General features: G+C 41.2%; 1 protein-coding gene across 1 annotated transcript in view; it reads right to left on the minus strand.

Moving 5' to 3' along the window:
• LOC126162645 (ATP-binding cassette sub-family C member 4-like) overlaps positions 1-23257 on the minus strand; it is a 335428-nt gene that overhangs the window by 266370 nt on the left and 45801 nt on the right. The window contains exons 4-5 of the mRNA XM_049919282.1: positions 6215-6316; positions 5961-6095 (exon numbers count right to left, since the gene is read on the minus strand). Coding sequence (XP_049775239.1) covers positions 5961-6095; positions 6215-6316 — 237 coding nt within the window. The remainder of the gene's footprint in view (positions 1-5960; positions 6096-6214; positions 6317-23257) is intronic.

Here is a 23257-nt window from a genome sequence, read left to right on the forward strand (position 1 = left end):
CACGCACAGACACACTCTCATTATAGAGTATATATGCACCGAGCGCGACGGTGTCAGCCTGCAAGGGAATATCACTCTCAATGATGTCGGGTGGATCGGAGACACACCTCATTTCAAAAATATTTCAGAACAGTATTATCTGAGAGCCGGAGAGTCACGAAGAAAATATCTGCTTGGACTTACTGAAGCCGACGATATCAAGCAACTTCACAATTACTAGAATAAACGTTAGGGAGCACAGGATGTGTGCACAATAGTGTATTGCGTGACCGACGTGACAGCTCAGTAGCCCGCCACTATCATAACCTAGTGTGTCGTCAGTGGTGTTCGTGTGAATACAAGGTTGTTTAACCGTGGAGACTACTTGCAGTAAATTGTTCTGCAGTCGTGTGGTGATAAAGCAGTCTTATCGCCTATTTATGCACGATACGTTGCATTTGTTGACTTTGAGGGTCTACTGCCAATTCCCGCACCAAGCCTCGAGTCTCCACAGATCTCCCCGCATTTCGCTTATATTTTCTAGCGTTGCGCCTTTTTTATATACGTCAACATCGTCCGTGACTGACGATTAAGTACAGAGCTACGTATTAAGGGGTTCTGAGAGTATGTTTTGAACGGTTTTCAGAGCAAAACAACTGTTGTGTGTGTGACCACGAATTAGGAATTTCGTTCCATGTATTGCGTAACTATAATGGCACGAAACAAAAATACCGATTTATTTCAGTTGCTAATGCTTACGTGTACGCGATACATTTTGCTGATTCAGAATACGAAAGAAATCTGAAACGCAAGTTGTAGTCTGATGATTTTCTTTGTATCTCCCCTTCTCGAGAGCTGATTTAGGGGATAGTTAGGAGCCTAATTGAGAGAGGAAAATATCGGCCACAAAAAAACGAAGTTCCCGTAAATAAGTAGAAGAGATATTACAGGTAAATATGTTAACAGATAGTGAGAAAACTATTTTCGTTGTTTTCTTCAGTCCTAAGACTGGTTTGATACAGCTCTCCATGCTACTCTATCCTGTACAAGCCTCTACATCTCCGAAAAACTACTGCAATCTACATCCGTTTGAATCTGCTTACTATATTCATCTGTTGGTGTCCCTCTATGACTTTTATCCCCCACACTTCCCTCCACTACTAAATTGGTGATTCCTTGATGTCTCAGAATGTGTCCTACCAACCGATGCCTTCTTCTGGTCAGGTTGTGCCACAAATTTCTTTAGTGTCCAGTTCTAATCAGTACCTCCACATTAGTTACGTGATATAACCATCTAATATTCAGCATTCTTCTGTAGAACCACATTTCAAAAGTGTCTAATCTCGTCTTCTCCAAACTGTTCATCGTCTATGTTTCGCTTGCATATACGGCTACACTCCATACAAATACTTTCAGAGAAGGCTTTCTGACACTTAACTCTATGCTAGATGTTAACAAATTTCTCTTCTTCGGAAACGCTTTTTTTGCCATTGCCAGACTACATTTTATATCCTCTCTACTTCATCCATCATCAGTTATTTTGCTGCCCAAATAGCAAAACTCGTCTACTAGTTTCAGTGTCTCGTTTCCTAGCATAGTCTGGTTTAATTCGTCTACATTCCATTATCCTATTTTTGCTTTTGTTGATATTCATCCTATATCCTACTTTTAAGACACTGTCCATTCCGTTCAGTTGCTCTTCCAAGTCCTCCGCTGTCTCACAGAATTATAACGTCATCGAAAACCTCAAAGTTTTTATTTCTTCTCCCCGTACTTTAACTTCCACTCCAAATTTTTCTAATGTTTGCTTCACTGTTTGCTCAAAGTACAGATTGAATAACATCGGGGATAGGGTACATCCCTGTCTCGTTCAATTCTCAACCACTGCTTCTCTTTCGTACTCCTCGACTCTTATAATTGCCGTCTGGTTTCTGTACAAGTTGTAAATGGCCTTTCGCTCCCTGTATTTTGCCTCTGCTACCCTCAGAATCTCAAAGAGAGTATTTCAGTCAACATCGTCAAAAATTTAAGTCTAAAAATGCTATAAACGTACACTACGTCATCAAAAGTATACGGAAACCTGGCTGAAAATGACTTACAAGTTCGTGGCGCCCTCCATCGGTAATGCTGGAATTCAGTATGGCGTTGGCCCACCCTTAGCCTTGATGACAGTTTCCACTCTCGCAGGCCTACGTTCAGTCGGGTGCTGGAAGGTTTCTTGGGGAATGGCAACCCATTCTTCAAGATGTTCTGCACTCAGGAGAGGTATCGATGTCGGTCGATGAGGCCTGGCACGAAGTCGGCGTTTCAAAACATCTCAAAGGTGTTCTATAGGATTCAGGTCAGGACGCTGTGCAGGCCAGTCCATTACAGGGAAGTTATTTTCGTGTAACCACTCCGCCACAGGCCGTGCATTATGAACAGGTGCTCGATCGTGTTGAAAGATGCAATCGCCATCCCCAAATTGCTCTTCAACAGTGGGAAGCAAGAAGGTGCTTAAAACATCAGTACAGGCCTGTGCCGTGATAGTGATACACAAAACAACAAGGGGTGCAATCTCCCTCCATGAAAAACACGACCATACCTTAACACCACCGCCTCCGAGTTTTACTGTTGGCACTACACACGCTGGCAGATGACGTTTACCAGGCATTCGCAATACCCACACCTTGCCATCGGATCACCACATCGTGTACCGTGATTCGTCACTTCACACAACATTTTTCCCGTGTTCAATCGTCCAGTGCTTACGCTCCTTACACCAAGCGAGGCGTCGTTTGGCTTTTACAGGCGTGACGTGTGGCTTGTGAGCAGCCGCTCGACCATGAAATCCAATTTTTCTCACCTCCAATCTAACTGTCATAGTACTTGCGGTGGACCCTGATGCAGTCTGAAATTCCTTAATGATGGCCTGGATAAATGTCTGCCTATTACACATTACGACCCTCTTCAATTGTCGGCGGTCTCTGTCAGTCAACAGACGAGGTCGGTCTGTACGCTGTTGTGCTGTACGTGTCCCTTTACGTTTCCACTTCACTATCACTTCGGAAACAGTGGACCTAAGGAGGTTTAGGAGTGTGGAAATCTAGCGTACAGACGTATGGCACAAGTGACACCAAATCACCTGACCACGTTCGAAGTCCATGAGTTCCGCGGAGCACCCCATTCTGCTCTCTCACGGTCTCTAATGACTACTGAGGTCGCTGATATGGAGTATCTGGTAGTAGATGGCAGCACAATGCACCTAATATGACGTATGTTTTTGGGGGTGTCCGGATACTTTTGATCGCATAGGGTAGGTTTGCCTTTCCTCAAGCTATCTTATAAGAGAAGTCGTAGGGTCAATATTGCCTCGCGTGCTCCTACATTTCTCCGGAATCCATACTAATCTACCTCGAGGTTGACTTCTGGCACTTTCTCTATTCTTTGAGGAAACTACTAGTAGAGAAAACGCGAAAAGTATGAAAACGAGCAGTGCCGTAAATGGGACAATGCGCATTTGTGCCGATAATTTAAAAGTGTGAGAAAATAAATTAACGAACTTATGAAAAAGGAGGAGGAGGGGAGGAGATAAGTGTTTAACGTCCCGTCGACAACGAGGTCATTAGAGACGGAGCGCAAGCTCGGGTGAGGGAAGGATGGGGAAGGAAATCTGCCGTGCCCTTTCAAAGGAACCATCCCGGCATTTGCCTGAAGCGATTTAGGAAAATCACGGAAAACCTAAATCAGGATGGCCGGAGACGGGATTGAACCGTCGTCCTCCCGAATGCGAGTCCAGTGTGCTAACCACTGCGCCATCTCGCTCGGTTTATGAAAAAGAATCGTCTCTCTTGCTGCAATGAAGAGTTGCTTAAAATAAAATAATTTCAGGAAGTGGTTGAGGGTTCTTTTTCTGTCAACAACATATAGTTATGGGAAGACAGTGTACTTATTTTTATAGTGTTTGTTATCGGTGGGTCCAATTTACAATCCTACACAACGTACGGTCGTTTCTGCATAACCATGCCTCCTAGTCTTTTTACATGGTGAAAATTTCTTATCTTGCGGTAGTTGGGCTGCAACCTGGAGACTCCTCCTCATTTTCATGCTGTTCCTCATTGTTGTAGTTTACAACAGGGGCTGCTATCTCCCCAGTTATTTGTGCACCAGTAAGCATCGCTTCAAGTATTTGTCTGCGTTCCTGAGTTGCCAAGAAAGCAGCCACCCAACCACAAAACCACTTGTCTGTAGCAGAAATACCTGTGCTATCGTCGAGTGTCCACAGATGCACGTAACTTGGCTACATCCCTATTGCTGTCTGTCAGATGTTACAAGGGGGAAACACTTCTCCAGCAAGGTAAACACTTAAGCCATCTCTGTCTGGCTTTTAGGTGTCTCGCCAGTTGTGGATTAAGTCTCCCTCACATCCTCAGCGCCCAGTGGCGAAATAGTAGAGAATAATTACTAGAAGCTAGGGCAAACATCTTGTAATTTGTAATGTCAGGCAACTGAAGTGGTCGCTGGAAATAGTGCTAACCTCATTTTAGTAATGGTTAGACTGATCACATTATATGATGAGTTTTCGAATATTCCACATGCTGGTAACGAGTACTTTATCTGAGATATTAGAGAGAACTATCTAGTATATAAATACAAACTTTCTTATCTTACTGTATTTATGTTATTCTTTTCGAATTTAAACAGGCATATGACACGCAGTAACTCAAAACACTCTCTCATTCCTTAGCACTTTCTTCCGCCGTCCCTTTCAATTAAGTGAAGAGTAATATATACAGCTTTATAAATTGACTCTGTCACTGTAAATGCATGAAAAAATTTATCCCGCTGTGTAAACGTTTACAGTAAAGTATATCTATTACATCAGTACAAGTATTAATTGGCTGTCTGCTTGTTGTATTTGATTTTGTGAATTAAAACTGAAAGCGGTCTGGTTCTGAAGTCAGAAATGGTATTGGCTCAAGTCTCAGCAATTTCTGGAGGTCACCACATTCTCTCTAGAGACTCATATCTACAGAAAGTTTTTATCATCTGTGTTATGGTGAAAAGTGTTTGCGACTACTACATGTGAATATAGTCATATACGCATGCTTTACTATCGTTATGTTCTGACTGTCAGTATGACTCGCCAAATTTTTTACTGGGTGCCCCACAGATCCAGCAAGTAATGGCGGCAACTGACCTTTCCTTCCTCAGCCCTACCCTCTAGGAAACAAGTAGTCACAGACCAGATTTGCGCTCCGCACCGCCAAACGGACAGATGTATTAGTTTAGTATCAGGCTGAAGGAAGTCAGGGTATGTAGTGAGCACTGACTAGAAGCAAGTGTGCCATGAGTCTTTTGTCGTCAAAACTCACAACTGTTTCATCATTCACTTCTCTGACCTATCCTCTTTCGCCCATCTCGCGACCTCCTACCAGAGATGCTGAGTGTGCTCATACTGGTAAGAAAATGTGGGACAAGATATCTCGCAAACCGAATATTAGAGCGCAATAACCTACAGCGATAACAATTCAGTTTACAGGGTACAAACACATGCGCTGCAACACCCTCAAACGGCAAGTGTTTTTGTGCAAGATATTGCTGTATATGGCTAAAATGTGGCTACACGTGTAGGGGAATACGATTCCCAGCGACAAATATTTTGCGTGGTGAACTTACTATTGGAGCTGTTTATTCATTTTTTAGTATGAGAAAAAATTATTAGCTAAACAACAAAGTTAAAAGCTAGAACAAGATTATAATACCAAAATAAAGGAAATTCCCATCTTTTAACTTCCCTCCTAATACAGCAGTTTGTCGGTACTGCAACAACAGAAAGACCCCCCCAATTAATTTGAAACAGCTGACAAAGAATATTTATTTATTTGTCACATATCGGCAGTCTGTAAGTGGCTTCACGATTTCAGCGTGAAGCAGAGGAGCATCGAATTGATTTATTTGCCTGTGTGTTGCAGATTTATCTATGCAGTTGACGAGCTTACCTGAGTATTAGCTGATCAAACAATTCAAATACACCGTAGATGAAGTAGCGTAGCCAGAACGTTCGGAAAATCGCCATTGCGAAGCTGGGTTTGGAGTGCTTCTGCTTCGCTCTGGTAAGTTCCTCGTCCCAGGACCTACAAGAAATAACTAAAGTAATTTATGAAATTTGAGTGCATGTTGCAATATCAGTTTTTGTTATGAGCGGTGAAGCTTAAATAACTTTATACGTCGAAAAAATAATGTGAAATCCTACTTTTGCAGTCTGTCGGCCAGTTCTTCTGTGGCATCGATGTCAAGCCTGTCGAAGAGGTCGTCTTCTGTCAGGGTTTGTTTCCATACGGTCTTTCGCATCCACCTAGTATAAAAAAAACTAATTAATTTAGTTTCATCACCTGTTATGAGGACACTGGTACAATGCACCGATTTAGAATATGTCCTATTAACTCAAACAGCAATAAAAGAGTAATTTATGTGCTGTTGTTTGATTACACCGTAGGCGATCAGTGACTAGAGCGTTCATTATCATCCATACAGGGGACGATTGAAGATACTGCAACCAAGTAAATCCAGTCTCAAGGAAGACATATGACATACTGATATTCATTAAATGAATTGCACTATTGCATGTATCATATTTAAGGCAGATAAGCCAAAAAATAAAGTTAGACATACGTCAGAGTGCAATTCATTGAATCTATCCAACACTAAATGAATCCTAAGGCCGAATGTGAGCACTCAGTTGCCCTGTTGACTAAACCTACTGAGTCAAAACCAATTAGCCTTGTGATTTCAGCTCGAGTAAACTGTTTAGTAGGAAGGGTGCGCGTACAGTCTGGGATCCCCAGCAGGTACGACTGACAGCTGAAATAGAGAAGATCCAAATAAGAGCACGAAAGCGTCACGGAGATGATCAGCCAAGTCCAGTGGCAAGAGATGCAAGACAGGCGTTCTGCAACACGTTGTTGATACAGTTAAAAGTACCAAGAGCTTCCTGGAAGTGTCAACCAATATATTTCTCCCTCCCACTTATATCTCTCGAGAAGGTCATGAAGATAAAATTAGAGAGATTAGAGCCCACAAAGATACCTACCAGCGATCGTCTTCCCCACAACGAACCATTCGTGACTGGAACAGGAAAAGGGAGAACTGAAGTGGTAAACAAAGTAATCTCCGCCACATACAGAAAGGTGGCAGAAAGTTGGCTTGTGGAGAGCAGACGTAGACATAGATGTAGTTGTCGTAGGGATTTCCTCACAGCCATTCGTTTATGTGCTTCTTTCTGACGTTATGTTCTGTCAATAAAGATTTATAAAAAGTATAAAACAAATAAAAGTAGAAGGAAATACTCTGTACATCCCACTATCAATAACAGATTACTTCACCTTCCCGTTTGGCTCATCCGTTGAGCACATTAATTTGGATCAGCCTCTTTTCTTCTGATTTTTATTCTGGTCCAGTAATCTATCATTCGCATACTCTGGAAAATTCTACACTCGTTTCTCCATAATGTTTTTGTCTCGATTCTAATTCTTTCCTGGAAACCTATGGCAATTTCTGCTTCTAAATTGAAAACTCCCTGTTGTAAATCTCAGTTAACTGTATTCCCATTTCGTCCAGATCTCTTCGCACCTCTTGGATCCAGTATATTTTGTTTCCGTTGCTCACAAGTAACTTCAGTATCTGATGAATCAATGTCTCTTGGCCCACTTCACAACAAAGTGGCGTGGCGCTGGCGGGACATAAGCGATGCACGCTGTAGTGGCGCTGTCAAAAAACCCAGGACGGCCGTGCTACCATTGCCCACCCACAAAATTCTTTGCGGCGAACAACAAGTGGAGTATAAAAGTGCTTGAACAAGGAAAGGAAATGTAAAGTTAATATTTGTGAATGGAAGACAACAAAATGGATCAAATGGCTCTGAGCACTATGGGACTTAACTTCTGAGGTCATCAGTCCCCTAGAACTTAGAACTACTTAAACCTAACTAACCTACGGACATCACACACATCCATGCCCGAAGCAGGATTCGAACCTGCGACCGTAACGGTCGCGCCGTTCCAGACTGTAGCGCCTGGAACCGCTCGACCACTCCGGTCGGCGGAAGACAACAAACGCAAGGCACTGAGGAATAGTGGATGCCCTTATACATCGAGGAGAAACGCTCATTTTCGTGGGAATCACTGGATAGTTGAGTCAAAAAACGCTGTAATTGCAACATATAAAAAAAATAAAATAAAATAAAGAAGCTCACAATTCGCGTAGCTAAAAAGTTGTAGCTACTTGTTAAATATTTGCATGTTCTAATGTAGTATTGTAACATCCAGTCGAAACTGGAATGTTTTGATCACAGTTGCTATTTTGTCATACGATCTTCATTGGAACGAAAGCTAATTTTTCAAAATCTGATGGTCCATAAATATTTCATTGCTATAGATCAGAAATTCATCGTTACAGCGCTCAGTTTCCTGCCATGTGATTTTGCCATTATACAGAGAAACAAACAGGAAACAGGAAACAAAAGAAAAATTTGGAGTAGGAATTAAAATCCATGGAGAAGAAGTAAAAACTTTGAGGATCACCGATGACACTGTAATTCTGTCAGGGACAGCAAAGAACCTGCAAGAGCAGTTGAATCGAAAGGACAGTGTCTTGAAAGGGGGATATAAGATGAACATCAACAGAAGCAGGACGAGGATAATGGAATGTAGTCGAATTAAATCGGGTGATGCAGAGGGAATTTGATTAGGAAATGAGACACTCAAAGTAGTAAATGAGTTTTACTATTTGGGGAGCAAAATAACTGATGATGGTTGAAGTAGAGAGGATATAAAATGTAAACTGGCAATGGGAAGGAGAGCGTTTCTGAAGAAGAGAAATTTGTTAACATCGAGTGTAGATTTAAATGTTAGGAAGTCGTTTCTGAAAGTATTTGTATGGAGTGTAGCCCCGTATGGAAGTGAAACGTGGACGATAAATAGCTTAGACAAGAAGAGAACAGAAGCTTTCGAAATATGGTGCTACAGAAGAATGCTGAAGATTCGATGGGTAGATCACATAACTCATGAGGAGGTATTGAATAGAATTGGAGAGAAGAGAAATTTGTGGCACAACTTGACTAGAAGAAGGGATCGATTGGTAGGACATATTCTGAGGCATCAAGGAATCACCAATTTAGTATTGGAGGGCAGTGTGGAGGGTAAAAATCGTAGAGGGAGACCAAGAGATGAATACACTAAGCAGATTCAGAAGGATGTATGTTGCAGTAGGTACTGGGAGATGAAGAAGCTTGCACAGGATAGAGTAGCATGGAGAGCTGCATCACACTTGTCTCTGGACTGAAGACCACAACAACAACAACAACAGAGAAACGAAAGATCCTTTCATATATATCATTCAAAAAACTAGATTCCAATCATTACCAATGCCAAGGGCAACGGATTCCTTGTCCACAAGATGGGGTGTTAGCGCACTAGACCAAGAGTTGCACAGAGGCACACACAAAATAACTGTGTATGCCCGGCTACAAATTTCATGTGATGAACATACTAACCTTGTAATATATTTTACAGAAATATGCAGAATGGCGTTTTACCTCAAAAAACAGTGTCTGCATTACGAATGCGTAAATAGATAAACATGAAACAATATTTTTGTTCTCCTCAAATGTTTACTATTCTTAGCTACAACTACAGCTACGAGTTATGCATCATCATATATGATGTTATTAATAACGAGATTTGTCGGCTAACATGTTTATTTCCCCAGGAATGTGCTGCCATGCTTCGTGGTGCACACTGTGAATGGGAATAGTCTGCGCGATTATGATCGTATAACTGATGACATTTATGTACATGAGGAAAATTAGATTTTTTTTGTTTCTTATACCCTTAAACCTCAGCTTCGTGATTCATTTCGTTAATGTTTATAGTTTTTGTGATATTTTGTCTTTAAGTATCACATGTGTGAAATTCGAATAGTCTGCTATGGGCAATCGTAGTTGCTATGATTCTGCATTTGGCGCGTATTAGACAATACGAAATTTCTTATACACAAACAGCAGTTGACCAGAGTTGCCTTGTGAAACGCTGTTGTGATGCCTCGTGTAAGGAGGAGAAACGCGTACCATCACGTTTCCGACTTTGATAAAGGTCGGATTGTAGCCTATCGCGATTGCGGTTTATCGTATCGCGACATTGCTGCACGCGTTGGTCGAGATCCAATGACTGTTAGCAGAATATGGAATCGGTGGATTCAGAAGGGTAATACGGAACTCCGTGCTGGAGCACAACGGCCTCGTATCACTAGCAGTCGAGATGAAAGGCATCATTCCCGCGTGGCTGTAACGGATCGTGCAGCCCCGTCTCGATCCCTGAGTCAACAGATGGGGACGTTTGCAAGACAACAACCATCTGCACGAACAGTTCGACGACGTTTGCAGCAGCATGGACTATCAGCTCGGAGACAATGGCTGCGGTTACCCTTGACGCTCCATCAAAGACAGAAGCGCCTGCGATGGTGTACTCAACGACGAATCTGGGAGCACGAATGGCAAAACGTTATTTTTTAGGATGAATCCAGGTTCTGTTTACAGCATCATGATGGTCGCATCCGTGTTTGGCGACATCGCGGTGAACGCACAATGGAAGCGTGTATTCGTCATCGCCATACTGGCGTATCACCCGGCGTGATGGTATGGGGTGCCATTGGTTACACGTCTCGGTGACCTCTTGTTCGCATTGACGGGACTTTGAATGGAGGACGTTACATTTCAGATGTGTTACGACCCGTGGTTTTACCCTTCATTCGATCCCTGCGGAACCCTACATTTCAGCAGGATAATGCACGACAGCATGTTGCAGGTCCTGTACGGGGCTTTCTGGATACAGAAAATGTTAGACTGCTGCCCTGGCCAGCACATTCTCCAGATCTCTCACCAACTGAAAAAGTCTGGTCAATGGTGGGCGAGCAACTGGCTCGTCACAATACGCCAGTCACTAGTCTTGATGAACTGTGGTATCGTGTTGAAGCTGCATGGGCAGCTGTATCTGTAAACGCCATCCAAGCTCTGTTTGACTCAATGCCCAGGTGTAGCAAGGCCGTTATTACGGCCAGAGGTGGTTGTTCTGGCTATTGACTTCTCAGGATCTATGCACACAAATTGCGCGAAAACGTAATCACATGTCAGTTCTAGTATAGTAAATTTGTCCAATGAATACCCACCCGTTCATCATCTGCATTTCTTCTTGGTGTAGCAATTTTAATGGCCAGTAGTGTAGTGGCAACAGCCGCGAGCTGATGATGCTTCGGCGCGCCGCTCGTGGCTACAAACGGACGTGGCGCGGACGACGAAGGGACGCTACCCCGCCGCGCCACTTCCGTTGATGATCCAAATGTCATCAGTAGATCCTGCCGCAACTAAAAACGCCTCTTTATTTCGCGATAATACAAAACGAGCTGCTTTTATTTTGCCTTTTTCGATGCCCTCCGTCAGTCCAGCCTGATATGGATCACACACTGCGCAGCACTACGCCAGAAGAGGACGGACAAATGTAGTGTAGTTAGTCCCTTAAGCAGACGTGTTACATCTTATAACCGTTCTGCCAATAAACCGCAATCTTCGGTTCTCTTTCCACACAACAATATCTTATTTGAAATATTCGTCATTGTAATGCCTAAGTATTTAGCTGAATTCACTGCCTTTATATCTGTGTGCTTCGTAGTATAACTGGGATTTAGCGCATTCCTTTTAGTACTCATGGGAAAACTTCACACTTTTCATTATTTACAGCCAGTTACCACTTTCCGCACCATACAGATACCTCGGCTACATCATTGTGCAATTGATTTTGTTGATCTGATGATTTTAAGAGACAGTCAATGAAAGCATTATCTGCAAACAACCTAAGAGGGCTGCTCAGATTGTCTCCTAAATCATTTATGTAGATGAGGAATAGCAGAGGCCTAAACAGTTCTTTGGGGAACGCCAGATGTCAGTTGAGTTTGTGATTATCCGTCAGTTATATACTGTGATCTTTCTGACAGGAAATCGCGAATCCAATCGGACAACTGACAAGTGAATGTTCCAACCCGACATGTCGATACCTGCCCTGAAATTTTTCACACAGGAAGTTACACCGAAAGAAACGCGCTGCCAGGTTTTTAGCTGCTAAGGTGCATTGACAGTAATCTTCAAAAAATGTTAAAGTTACTTAATTTTGCCGCACGAAGAACCACTTACGAAAGCGCTTTTTACAGCCCCTCCTGCCGAGCGCACGAATCGGGGAACAACCATCCAAAATGCGCAGTCATGAATTTTAAGCACTTAAACCATACCAAAAATGCCTCAAATCATTAATTTTTTTAATAATTTGCCGTTCATATTGACATGTAAACTGTATACACATGTGAGTAGTAGAGGAAAGAAAATCAAAGCAGAGTATGATATTACATTACAGACGACTTCCAATTTGTTGACATGAAATATTTTATAACAATTCCTGCAACAGACTTCTTACTATAATTTTTTAATGATTTATAGTTCACTAACAATGAAACAGTTCCTTTTTGTTCCCTGTAGCCGTCACAAAAATGAGAAGTGTCTGTTGGATGACGAAAATTGAAATTTTTTCTTGCACCAGGCACATCTGATAAAAGAAAAATAAATGCATGCATGCACTTCACAGTAATTAGTTGTTTTATTTTGACAGAATAGGGACGGAGGAAAAAATTGTCATGGTCGTTCTGCATATTACCCTGCGTATAAAACGTGGTGAAGCAAACTGACAGTGCACAAATGCCTGAAGTTTAACAGCACTGTTCCTCTGACAAAGTTGAAATGACAAACAGCTACCGAAAATCACATCGTCCGACAATTATCTGGATAATACTTTATGCTGCCGAAAAACATTATCGAAAGCCTGAATCACACTATTAGTTTGGTAGGAATCTGAATTATATTAACAGATTGGAGATAGTCGTACATACAGAACTCCACCCATGTCTAAATAAAAACTTAATGTCTTAGTTAAATTTCGTATTGTCTAATACCAAATGTAGAATCATAGCAAGTACGATTGCCCATAGCAGACTATTCGAATTTCACACATGTGATACTTAAAGACAAAATATCACAAAAACTATAAACATTAACGAAATGAATCACGAAGCTGAGGTCTAAGGGTATAAGAAACAAAAAAAAATCTAATTTTTTCACCTATCAGTTTCTGCAAAATCGTTTGCGAAAGATTGCAGAGCTGCTGCCACGCACGTCCCTCAGTTTTTAGTCAGGGGCAGTGCGTCGCGGCGTTCTCCCTCCTCGGCGCTAGTACTGGCAAATAATGCCTCGCAGATATCGGCAGGCAGGCGGCCGCGTGTTCGCATCAGTCGGCGCCGCCACCCAGGTGCCATTGCGCACTGCCATATTGGATAAGATGCAGAGATTCTCCGCCCTGGTTTAAATCGCCTCGCGTTGGCCTCCGCAATGCAGGTAACCGGCTTTATTTGTGTACCTACCCAGAGAGATTCGTCTGAGGATGTGTAACTGCCACACCACTGGACGTGGAGAAATGCTGCTAGGGGGTAGGACAGAAATATTTCGACAGACGCTGGACTTAGAACCATTCAATACCAAGAGGACTTATATTTTATCCAGACGGTGTTGGACTTCTAAATTATTTAACTTCAATTATTTAATGTAAAGTGGGAATATGATAGCACACTGAACATTCGTGCACTGATTAACAACCTTCTAGACCACATGTGTGACTCGCTCTGTGCTTTTGTGGCTTGGGAATACAAAAAATTCAACATACGTTAATAAACTAATTTAGAAACAGTCCCTGTCTCTTTAACGCATAGCTCTTCTGGATTCTAACAAATTTACTAATTATCTACTGAGGATAAAGTACAATATAATACATTCTCTGTGGGCCCCCTTAACACCCATAAACTTTAAACCCACACACCACGAAATAAATCACAGTGAGAAGCGGTCAAAACGCACTCTTCTGTAGCATCACATTTCAAAACCCTCTATTTTCTTCATGTCTGAACTGTGTATCGTAAACATTTCGTATCTGCACAAGTTTACACTCCAGACAAATGCATTCAGAAAAGACTTTCTGAAACTATTATTTACGTTTGATGTGAAAAAATTCCTTTGCTCAAGAAATTCTTTTCTTGCTGTATAATAGTTTGAATTTTTATTTTTTCTCTGCTTCGAACATACTCCATCATTTTGGTGCTCAAATAGCAAAACTCGTCTGCTAATGTTAATATCTAATTTTCTAATGTAATCGAATTTCGGCTACGTTCTATCACTGTCGTTGTACTTTTGTTGATATTCATCTTACAACGTCTTTTCAAGACACTGTCGTTCGGTTCAACTGCTCTTTCAAGTACTTTGCCGTCTGTCACAGAATTGCCATTCCAATGGCAAACTTCGTAGGTTATATTCCTCTCCCTGTAGAATAATTTCCTTTCAAAATTTCTTCTGGGCTTGTTTTAGTGCTTGGTCCATATACAGATTGAAGGACATTGAGGATAGGCTACAATCCTGTCTCATTCCATTCTCTCCTACTGCCTAATTTTAATTTCTCCGGCCTTTACAACAGCAGCAGGATACTTCTATCCCACCCTATATTTTGCGTACATCTGCATTTAACTGCATAAATCGCAAGCTGTCCCACATCTCGTTCTTAATGAACTACCTATATTTCTATAATGTACTGTTTTCAGTTTGTTTCCCTTGTATAGCCCTTCTACATATTCCTTTCACCTTTCAACCTTCCCATCTTTGCTTACTATTAGCGTGCCACCTGAGCGCTGAATTCAGAGAGATGCTTTTCTTTTCTCCAAAGGCCTCTTTAATTATCCTATAAGCGGCATCAACCTTTCCCACAGCCGTGCTTGTTCTTCAGTTCTACATTTCTCCTCTAGCCATTCTTGCTTTGCCACTTTGCACTTCCTGTCAGTCTCATGTTCTCGCATTCGTTTCTGTTTCACTTGCTGAGTTTTTATATTTTCTCTTTTCATCGCATTCAATATCTTGTTGTAATTCAAGGATCTCTTCTTGTTATGTCTTTTCGCCTATTTGATCCTTTGCTGATTTCATTATTTCATCTCTCAATTTCGTCTTGTATCGTATTTTTGTTGCATGTTTTAGTAGTCGCTGTCTACTGATTTCCATGAAACTTTCAACAACCTTCATTTAGTTTATCCAGGCCCCATATCTTTAGTTTCCTATCTTTATACTGTTTCTTCAGTTTTAATCTTCTGTTCACCTTTAACAGTGTCCATAATAAATTGTGTTAAGGATCAACATCTGCCCCTGGGAATGTTCTACAGTTTAAAATCTGGTTTCGAAATCTCTGTTTTACCATTATATAATATAGCTGACACATTCCAGTGTCTCGCTGTCTCTTTCACGAACATAAACTCCTTTCATGATTCTTAAACCATGATTAAACTATGCTCTGTGTAAAAGTCTATCTGACAGCTTCACCTTTCATTTCATTCCCAATAGTCCCTGTTCTCTTACTATTTTTCCTTCTCTTCCTTTTCCTACTATCAAATTCCAGTCTGCCAGTGTATTTAAATTTTCGTTTCCCTTTTTACCCGAATAATTTCTTTCACCTTCTCACACATTCTTCCACTCACTTCATCATGTACTGGGGTAGTAATTATATTAAGCTGTATTACTTTGTGTTGGTGTTGTGTTTATCTTGACTGTTATAATGTTTTCGGTATGCTGTTCGTACTAGCTCACAAGCATTACTATTTTCTTATTCGTTAGTAGTCTTACTGCTGCGTTACCGCTATTTTTTGTTTTGTATTTATAAACTTGTACATACCAGTCCAGAAGTCCTATTCTTCCAGCAATAGCACTCCACTAATGCCCTCTATACTCGTATCAGTCCTATCAGTTTATCTTTTTAAAATTTCTGAGCTAGGTCACTCTTACAGCGACAGTATTGTTTTTTACTGACTGAACTCTCCTCGATAGCCCCCTCCCAGATCTCTAAATTTGGGACTATTGTATCTCTGGAATATTTTACCTAAAGGGATATCATCATTAGGTTAAACGGAAGAGATTCTTGTCCTTGGAAAAAAGAATGGCTGTTCCCCCTTTCCCCTTGCGTTCAGCAGTTCGCAGTAGCAACATAGTAAAGCTATGTTGGATAACTATTAGGCCAAACAGGCAGTCAAACAGATTGATACCTGCGCAACTTCTGAAAATGGCTACTACCCCTATTCAAGAACATTCGTCTTCACTACAGCCCTTGATGATCCTTGCCCTTCTCAACAATCTTCCTCCAAACGTCTTTGTTCCCTGCTTTTCTCTTCCATCCTCGGGTCCCCATCTTGGTAAAGGCGGCCAACATTTTTTCCAGACAGCCAGTTCTTGGTCGGCCCTTCTGGAGGAATACAGTCTGCCTTTCATTATTCGTTTGGGCACCCTATCATGTGTCATCCTCTCCATATGTACTATCCAGCGTATTCTTTGAGATTTAACAAATTTCGCTGTATCTCTCCCTTGTATAAGCTTTTGTATTTCATGGTTGTACAACATTCTCCAACCCTCTGCCTCTCTCACGCGACCACAACAACAGTTTTGTAACGAGGATATCGTTTTTGCGTGTGTCCACATCTTCTAAAATTTTTTTAAAAGAAAGCGCGGTCAGCTGTGTCCGGTTATTTATTTCGCCAATTTCCTTTTAGAAACAAAAACAAAACAAAAATGAACTCTGTTTGTGGAGTAATATTGAAAAAATTTCATTTCCATTCATTTCTGGAAACACCTCTGAATTTATGAAACAGTTTCTGTACGCTGGGTGCAGTTGCTTCGCGTGTCTGCAGAGCGAGTTTGTAAACGTCTCAGTGGTAACGCCTTGTTGTGGGCCTTCAGTAGTCTGTTGTTTTCGCCTTCGCAGTTTAAAAGGGTCAAAAGCGCTTCAGCTGTCAGAGGTTTCCGTAAGTCGACTCGACTCTAGGGCTGTCTTAGTATTAAAATTTCGTGCATGATGCGGCATTTTTTCATGCTTCTGTGTTTACGACGTCATATCTCTTGAACTTTGTGTCGTACAGTGACATATTTGTGAAGGTACATTCATCGGAATACGTGTATACTGTATGCGAAATATGTTGCGAATAGAGTTAGTAGCAATGAAGTAATAAATTTAAATGTCATGCACAATAAAAGTTTTTCACGTATTTCAGTGTTCATGACGTCATGTCTCCCGAACTGTGTGTGGTATCGTGATACAATTCTGTACGTGCATTTAGTGGAATACATGGATACTTTCTGCGAAATTTATTGCGAATAGGTTTAGTAGCACAGAACTAACAAATCTGAAAGTCTTGCATGATCTGCCTGTATTTTACGCATCTCATTATTTATGACGTCATATCTCCTGAACTACGATAAGTAGGTGGTTCTTACCCGCACACCGATTGTTGCTTGACAGTAAGGGTATGTGAAACAAATTTTGTTGATATGAGTCCAGTGGTCCACATAATACACATACATACTTACATTTGTATTACATATATAGATAAAACGTGCGATTGGCCGATTCCGAGGTGTATGCATTTCCAAGCATTTATGGATAACTATCAAAATGGTTTATCATACATGTCGTGACGTATAAATCACGTTACGGTTCCACATATGGAGCCACATTTGACATCGTCCGTGTAACAACATAATATATGGGCGAAAACCAAATCCTTATGTTACTCCGCCACAATACAGTAAGTGTTAGCTGTAATCACTGGCTATAAAAACTCAATCATTTAATGTGGCTTCATATGCGAAATATAAATTAATTTAGATTTCACGTCAAATACGATACATCATATGATGGTTATTCACATGAGCTTGAAAATGACAAACGTCGAGATCGGCAGGTTTCAGTATTGATAAAGAATATTACAGCCAACTACAAATCATATTTTCCTTTACAAGAACCGGATGTTAGTCTGGCCACTCCACAGATCCCCCTGATTTGAGGTTGCACCTTCAGTACGGCTATCTGCATCGCTGAGCCACTCCCCACTTCGAACGGTCCTTGATTGGAGGGGTGATTGGGAGGGGGGGAGGGGGGAGGAAACGTATATTATTAATACTTAATCCCAAATTAATATAATTTTGAACACGTGATGAAGGGTTACAACGATGGTGATTAAGTTGACTCCACTGGTAAATGAAAATTTGGAATACACCTTTATAAATGTAAGCCGACTCCATTGGTAGACGAAAATTTGGAATACACGTTCATAGATGTTTTAGGGTGTGTTGTGGCAACAGTGTCTCTAAGCGTGATGATACTTTGCAGCGATGTAGATTTGTATGTCTACTGAGGCAGCCAAGGAGCATGTGATCCGTGCCGCCCACATTTCCATCAGATTTTGTGTGGTACAGCCTTAGTCGCGAAAACATAGAAAGAGATTTCCTACTATGTGTAATACGATGTGTCATTCGCTATAATCAGAACGACAGCGATCTCTAGGATGACAGCCACTCCACGTTCCATATTACCATAAAAACATTCCTAATTCCTGGTTCTTTAATATTTGGGCTAATTTTGTATGCGTGTCTATTCCATCACATATTTGTCGTTTAAATATTCTGCCTCATTCTCTAATACTAAAAAGGGCACTTTCTGCGACAGCATGATCACATAATGACATTATTTCTCTCATCTGACGTGCAAATTCTATACCACCGTATTCTATAGGATCTTCTTTCTGCTTTGCGAAGCTGACGTCGGGACCGACAGAATATTCTTATTGTAATTTCATTTCTGAATTGTTTCCTCCATTTCTGCGTCACCTAATGGCAGTTTCTACACCAGCTTTTAGGGCGTTATCACCAAAACGGACGCGTTTAACACTGAACTTGTAACGCACGTGTGTTATCATGACACTCTTGCCTCGGCCTTTTCCCGATAGTTTGCTACACAACACATTTTAGCGACCAAAACACACATACTTCTGCGTATTTGTTGCCATAAATTTAACAGAAAAATTGGTATTACTGGTACTGACGTTATCAGCCCACTTTTCCCAGAATGAAATGTCACGGGAAATGCTTTGGCCTAAAAAACGTAGTAAAATAATTTAGTTTACAGACAGACACTACATTCTCCTAAGACAGTATATCTAGTACGTGTAATGTCAGTAAATCAGTCGAATCTGGTATTGTTCACAAGAATGCCGTGATTTTCTAAATAAATCTTCTACTGGAAAGGAAATTGTTCTCTGGTCAGAATCTTTAAAACAAATGAAAAATAAATGGTGGTCAGGTCATAAAATTGAGAACTCTCTTTATTTAGAGTACGACGCTACCAGCTGATTTCACTAGCAATCCCGACGTTGAACGCCCGAAACCCAATTAACGATCACGTCTGGTTTAAAATCAGCTCAAGGACAAGGACTCTATCTTTTTATTTCACAAGTCTCTAAAATCGTCTTCCAAAGTACTGAATTGGGATATGAGATGTAATGACACACTCCGTGAGACAGCAGAGACACCGATGTAAGTCCCAGAGACGACTTGATCTCTTCAGTTTTTCAACATCTTACCTAAAGTCCATATGTGAGTAGACGACAGCGTCCCGTCTGCTGCCGCCTCTCACCAGAAACCTGTCACAACAGGAATATCGAAATGAAGTGCAACAGTGCAGCTCTATTACTGCAGTAGCTAGAGCTCTGCGTCAGAATGCCAATAGTAGAGAGTTTGATTCAACGTCTGTGTGCAACGTGCCTGCGTTTACTAATCTTACACTGGGTCGCACGACAGCAACTAGGCTACACCTCATTTATGCAGAACACATGCACTTAGTGATACAGAATTAATAATACAGTTGTTTTTATTGATACAAAAAACTTGTTTTGCATGTAACTATTCAGTTAGTTCTCTTACCGTGCACCACACGCCTTCATGTTTTTCGGTCCACTGTCAGCGCTGCTTCCCTGTACAAGTATGCAAAATTTTAAAAAAACTTACTCACAACCTTTTTCATCCCTGCTTCTAATATCCTCCTCATAGATCTCGTTGGTAGTTTGCCATCTGCCATGCAAATCACAGGGCCTCATTGTCCAAGGCACCATCTACTACATTCGAACCCAGTTTTTGGTATATCCTCCCATGCTTGCCACATTCTTGTCCGTTCCGTTTCGTCATGACATTACGTCACCAGTACTTCTTGTAACCTACTATACTAGCCGTCTACAAGGAAGGGGCACACAGTTTTTATTCATTACAGAATACGTGTACACTTCTAGAAGTGATTTCCCGTAACTGATAACCATCAATTCTCTGTAATACAATAATTTTTTGTGTAAACTACAAAATGTAGTATTTCTCTTGGCATGACACGTCTCGAAACAGACCAGACTCATTTACATACACAAGTCAAAGAATCTTGCCATCCCCCATCCCCTCGGATAAATTTCTGCGGACGTGCACTCCCACCACAAAGGTAATTTTTGTTACTACCTTTATTGCCATCATTATTTAACGACTAATTATGTGTGTTCAGTCTGATAAGAACAGACCCATTAATGAGCATCTGAATACAATAAGTGGGATACGGAAGTACTAAGAGATGACGAGACACGCTTGAAATTCTCGAAGGCTTTAGATACAGCAATAAGGAATAGCTAAGTAGGCAGTACAGTTGAATAGGAATGGATATCTCTAAAAAGGGCAATCATGGAAGTTGGAAAGAAAAACTTGGGTACAAAGAAGTTAAATGCGAAGAAACCATGCGTAACAGAAGAAATACTTCAGTTGATCGATGAAAGAAGGAAGTTCAAAAATGTTCAGGGAAATTCGGGAATACAGAAATACAAATCGCTGAGGAACGAAATAAAAAGGAAGTGCAGGGAAGCTAAGACGAAACGGCTGCGTGACAAATGTGAAGAAAGAGGAAAAGAAATGATTGTCGGAAGGACTGACTCAGTATACAGGAAAGTCAAAACAACCTTCGGTGACATTAAAAACAATGGTGGCAACATTAAGAGTGCAACAGGAATTCCACTGTTGAATGCAGAGGAGAGAGCGGACAGGTGGAAAAAGTACGTTGAAGGCCTCTATGGGGGGGAAGATTTGTCTGATGTCACAGAAGAAGAAACAGGAGTCGATTTAGAAGAGATAGGGGAACCAGTATTAAAGTCAGAATTTAACAAAGCTTTGCAGGACATACGATCAAATAAGGCAGAAGGCATAGATAACATTCTAACAGAATTCTAAAATCATTGGGGAAAGTGGCAACAAAACGACTATTCACGTTGGCGTGTGGAATGTATCAGTCTGGTGATATACCATCTTACTTTCGGAAAAATATCATCTACAATTCCGAAGACTGTAAGAGCTGACAAGAGCGAGAATTAGCGCACAATCAGCTTAACAGCTCATGCATGCAAGTTGCTGACAAGAGTGATATACAGAAGGACGGAGAAAAAAACTGAGAATGTGCTAGATGACGGTCAGTTTGCCTTTAGAAAAGGTAAAGGCACCAGAGAGCCACTTCAGACTTTGCGGTTGATAATGGAAGCAAGACTAAAGAAAAATCAAGAACGCTCATAGGATTTGTCGACCTGGAAAAAGCGTTTGATAATGTGAAATGGTGCACGATGTTCGAAATTTTGGGAAAAATAGGGGTGCGAGCTACTGGGAGAGACGGGTAATATACAATATGTACAAGAGCCAAGAGGGAATAACGAGAGTGGACGACCAAGAACGAAGCGCTCGGATTATAAAGGGTGTAAGATGAGGATGTAGTCTTTCCCCTCTACTGTTCAATCTGTACATCGAAGAAGCAATGACGGAAATAAAAGAAAGGTTCAGGAATGGAATTAAAATTCAAGGTGAAAGGATATGAATGATACACTTCGCTGATGACGTTGCTATCCTGAGTGAAAGTGAAGGGGAATTACATGATCTGCTGAATGGAATGAACACTCTAATGAATACGGAATATGGATTGAGAGTAAATTGAAGAAAGACGAAATGAGAAGTAGCAGAATTGAGAACGTCGAGGAACTTAGCATCAGGACTGATGGTCACGAAGTAGATAAAGTTAAGGAATTCTGCTACCTAGGCAGCAAAATAACCAATGACGAACGGTGCAAGGAGGACGTCAAAAGCAGACTAGCACTGTCAAAAAGGGCGTTTCTGGCCCAGAGAATTCTACTAGTATCAAACAAAGGCCATAATTTGAGGAAGAAATGTCTTAGAATGTACGTCTGGAGCATAGAATTGTATGGTTGTGAAACACGGACTGTGGGAAATCCGGAACGGAGAGAGTGGAAGCATTTGAGATGTGATGCCACAGACGAATGTTGAAATTTAGGTGGAATGATAAGCTAAGTAATAAAGAGATTCTGCGCAGAATCGGAGAGGAAAGGAATATGTGGGAAACAATGATAAGGAGAAGGGGTCAGATGATAGGACACATGTTAAGACATGAGGGAATGACTTCCATGGTACTAGAGGGAGCTGTAGAGGGCAAAAACTGCAGAGAAAGACAGGGATTGGAATACATCCAGCAATTAATTGAGGAAGTATGTTGCAAGTACTACCCTGAGATTAAGAAGTTGGCACAGGAAAGCATTTCGTGGCGGGCTGCATCAAACCAGTCAGAAGACTGATGACACAAAAAAAAAGTTAGTAGTACTGGTAATGCCGATGGAAAACTGCAAAAATCCCGTCTCTTACCGTTTCAGAAAGCCTTTCTAGAGTGGCAGTGCTATGTTTAATAATGCGCAGTCTTTCTCTTCGCGTCATCATACACACAGCCCGTGAGTCGTAGACATCAGGGCTGACAACGTGATATGCTACGCGACTACTTTTATAAAGCATTAATTATATATCATCATTCATTTGCCCCCGAAATCACTCCAAAAGCGTTCTAAAAATTCTCACACCGTTGACATGCAGTTCGATCGAAAAACGGAGAGCTGATATTCATAGCTCATTATGTAAGAACGCCACCAAAACTATACGTCCTTTTTCGACGAGTAAGGTTTCTGCATGTACAGTTCCACAGATAGGTATTAGTAGCAAGCAAAGTAACGCAAAACTAAAGTTCTCCACTGTGCAGTCGTACAATTACCATACTTTCTCCTTCTTTTTCACGGAAAACAGCGTCTCAGTAGAACTGTGTGGCAAACACAAACGCCGAATATGTCGATATGCTTATGGCACTTGGTACTTAAGTTTCTGCTCGTGAAGATGCTGCTGTGAATCCTGATTGACGTTATCCATACAAAGAGGTGTATAGTCGTCTTA

The sequence above is a fragment of the Schistocerca cancellata genome, chromosome 2, assembly GCF_023864275.1.
Source record: "Schistocerca cancellata isolate TAMUIC-IGC-003103 chromosome 2, iqSchCanc2.1, whole genome shotgun sequence".
Lineage (NCBI taxonomy): Eukaryota > Metazoa > Arthropoda > Insecta > Orthoptera > Acrididae > Schistocerca > Schistocerca cancellata.